This window comes from Callorhinchus milii, unplaced genomic scaffold (genome assembly GCF_018977255.1).
Source record: "Callorhinchus milii isolate IMCB2004 unplaced genomic scaffold, IMCB_Cmil_1.0 Scaffold4, whole genome shotgun sequence".
NCBI classification, from domain to species: domain Eukaryota; kingdom Metazoa; phylum Chordata; class Chondrichthyes; order Chimaeriformes; family Callorhinchidae; genus Callorhinchus; species Callorhinchus milii.
Genome location: NW_024704745.1, coordinates 8,391,172 through 8,393,759, shown reverse-complemented (window position 1 = coordinate 8,393,759; position 2,588 = coordinate 8,391,172). Strand labels below are relative to the sequence as shown.

Sequence of the window (2,588 nt, the reverse complement as noted above, 5' to 3'; positions counted from 1 at the left end):
TTATCTCAATTATCATTTCAATGGGAGCTTTTTATTTTGCCAGTTACTCATAGTGGGCTGAAGGCTTCAATATCCTTGAGTTGTAGTGAATTACTTTGTTATTGAATCACGACTGAGAAAGAAACATTCATTCCTGGAACAAGATGAAATCTTCATTTGTATTGAACTCAGAGTAAAGCAATTTTTGATTTGAAAACTTAAGGACTGGGAAAAGTTTCCAACAAAATATCGGACTTTGGCTTGTCACAAATATCTTCATGTCTATCTTTCTCTATCAAAATAAAGTCACAATCCTTTCCACTATCCCCTGTAAAGAGCTGAAAGGTGCTATATGATGTATAAGGATTATTATTATTATTAATAATAATATTATCTGAAGGGAACTAAGAAACAATCAATAATGCAAACTGTAAACCACACTTTGTTTTAAACTACTATTTTTAAACCACAAATCTCTTTATTGTTACCTTTCTTGTGTTTAATAGAAATTGGATGCATTTCCTCGCCGTTCACTTCTTGCAGTTCCTCTCAACATTAATGTTTTGGCATATCCAATAAGTATAGCAAAAGCAACAACAACAGTTTTGCGTAGGATGAATGTCTCAAAGCATTTAACAGATATAACAGGGAGTACAAACACGGAGAGAAAATAAACTCACAATCATTACGTTTGATAAAGTGCCTTTCACTTCAGGAGAACATCTTAAAGTGTTCTTCATTTCGCCCACAATTATAGTCAATTCACTTTCCAGTCTATTCTGTGAAGCACTTTGAGACGTCTAGAAAGATGTGAAAAGCACTATATCAAATGCAAAGATTATTATTATTATTACATCTTACATCTTCAGCGCTTTGGCATGTCCTCCTAATGTGAAAGGCGCTCTATAAATGTAATTTTGTTGTTGTTATTTTGTTGTTGTAAAGTGCTTTACAAGATTTACTGCGACATTGCTGAGTGCATATTGGCTGCTGAATTTGCCTACAAAATACAGTCAATACAATTCCCATTAAGATTTTGTGAAGCGCTTTTAGATATTGTGATGGCATATATATGGCACTATATCAAATGCAAAGATTATTAACTGTCCTGGAAACTGTTTATATCATCGTTACTGTTCTTCATTTGCAGATTGCGTCAATTTGACAGGAATTTCTCGCCCAAGTGAGCAAAATGGAACTGCTAAATGGGACTTACGCCAATGCCAGTTTAGAAGAACTGGCAAAGGGGAAAGCGTCAAAAGTCTTGATATCCCTGTCCCTTTCTGTGCTGGCTATCGTGACCACAATCATCAATTCCCTGGTGATAACCGCAATCATCGTAACGAGAAAACTCCACCACCCAGCCAACTACCTAATATGTTCCCTGGCGGTGACCGATTTCCTGGTGGCTGTGCTGGTGATGCCCTTTAGTATTGTGTACACTGTGAAGGAGACCTGGCTGATGGGCCAAATTGTGTGCAACATCTGGTTGAGCATTGATATCACGTGCTGTACATGTTCCATCCTTCACCTGGCAGCGATCGCCCTGGACAGATATAGGGCTATCACAGATGCCGTGGAATACGCACAGAAAAGGACCCCCAAGCGGGCAGGAATAATGATCACCATTGTGTGGGTCATATCCATTTTTATATCCATGCCTTCTCTGATTTGGAGGCACCAAGGCAACAACAAGGAGGACGAATGCATGATTAAGCACGATCATCTTTTCTACACCATCTATTCAACTTTTGGAGCGTTTTATATCCCCTTGGCTCTGATTCTCATTCTGTATTATAAAATATATCGGGCGGCCAAAATGCTCTACCTCAAAAGGAGCGCAAGCAGACACGTGGAAGAGGTGAATGGGAAAGTCTCCAGCATTGCAATTAGAAGCAGCAAGGCTTTAAATGCACCCGAAAAGTCAGTGTCAGATCCGTCAATGGTTGAGGATGGGGATAAAGCGCACATCACGTCCAGCAGGCATCCCCACGCCAATTCCCAGCAGGAAAAGTCCCGGAAAAGGCTGAAAATCTCAAGCACGAGAGAAAAGAAAGCGGCGACCACCCTGGGCTTGATCCTGGGTGCATTCGTGATCTGCTGGCTGCCGTTCTTTCTCAAGGAACTCATTGTGAACGTCTGTGACTCGTGTTATATCTCTCTGGAGATGTCTGATTTCCTAACGTGGCTGGGTTACTTCAACTCGCTCATTAATCCCCTTATTTACACGATCTTCAATGAAGATTTTAAGAGAGCATTTCAGAAACTGGTTCGCTGTGGACACAAACTGTAATTAATTATACAGATTATTTTGCTGCGGTTGGGGGAAAAGAAAATCGCCAAGATGACATGCCGTCCAGTATTGTTGAACGAAATAGCATGGTAACAGTTCCTGCAGTTTCTGCTGCTCTACACTGTCACTTCATCATTGCTGCTTCTCACCTTCCCGTTTGGAAGGCCTGTGACAATAAAGTGATCTCAGCTTTGTTATCTATGAAAGAATCTTCAGATGGAGAGAAATGGGGGGAAAGAGCAGGGATACAAGATTAGATTAAATGAAACGCAAAATACTGCAGATGCTGGAAATCGGAAACAAAAACAGAAGTCGC

At 40.3% G+C, this 2,588-nt stretch overlaps 1 protein-coding gene across 1 annotated transcript; it reads left to right on the top strand.

Moving 5' to 3' along the window:
* The first annotated feature begins 1,171 nt into the window (after positions 1-1,171).
* Positions 1,172-2,365, top strand: htr1fa (5-hydroxytryptamine (serotonin) receptor 1Fa). Its single transcript, XM_007895708.1, has one exon. It carries the CDS (start codon positions 1,172-1,174, stop codon positions 2,270-2,272), a length of 1,101 nt encoding a protein of 366 aa, XP_007893899.1. The 3' UTR covers positions 2,273-2,365.
* Positions 2,366-2,588: the final 223 nt, after the last annotated feature.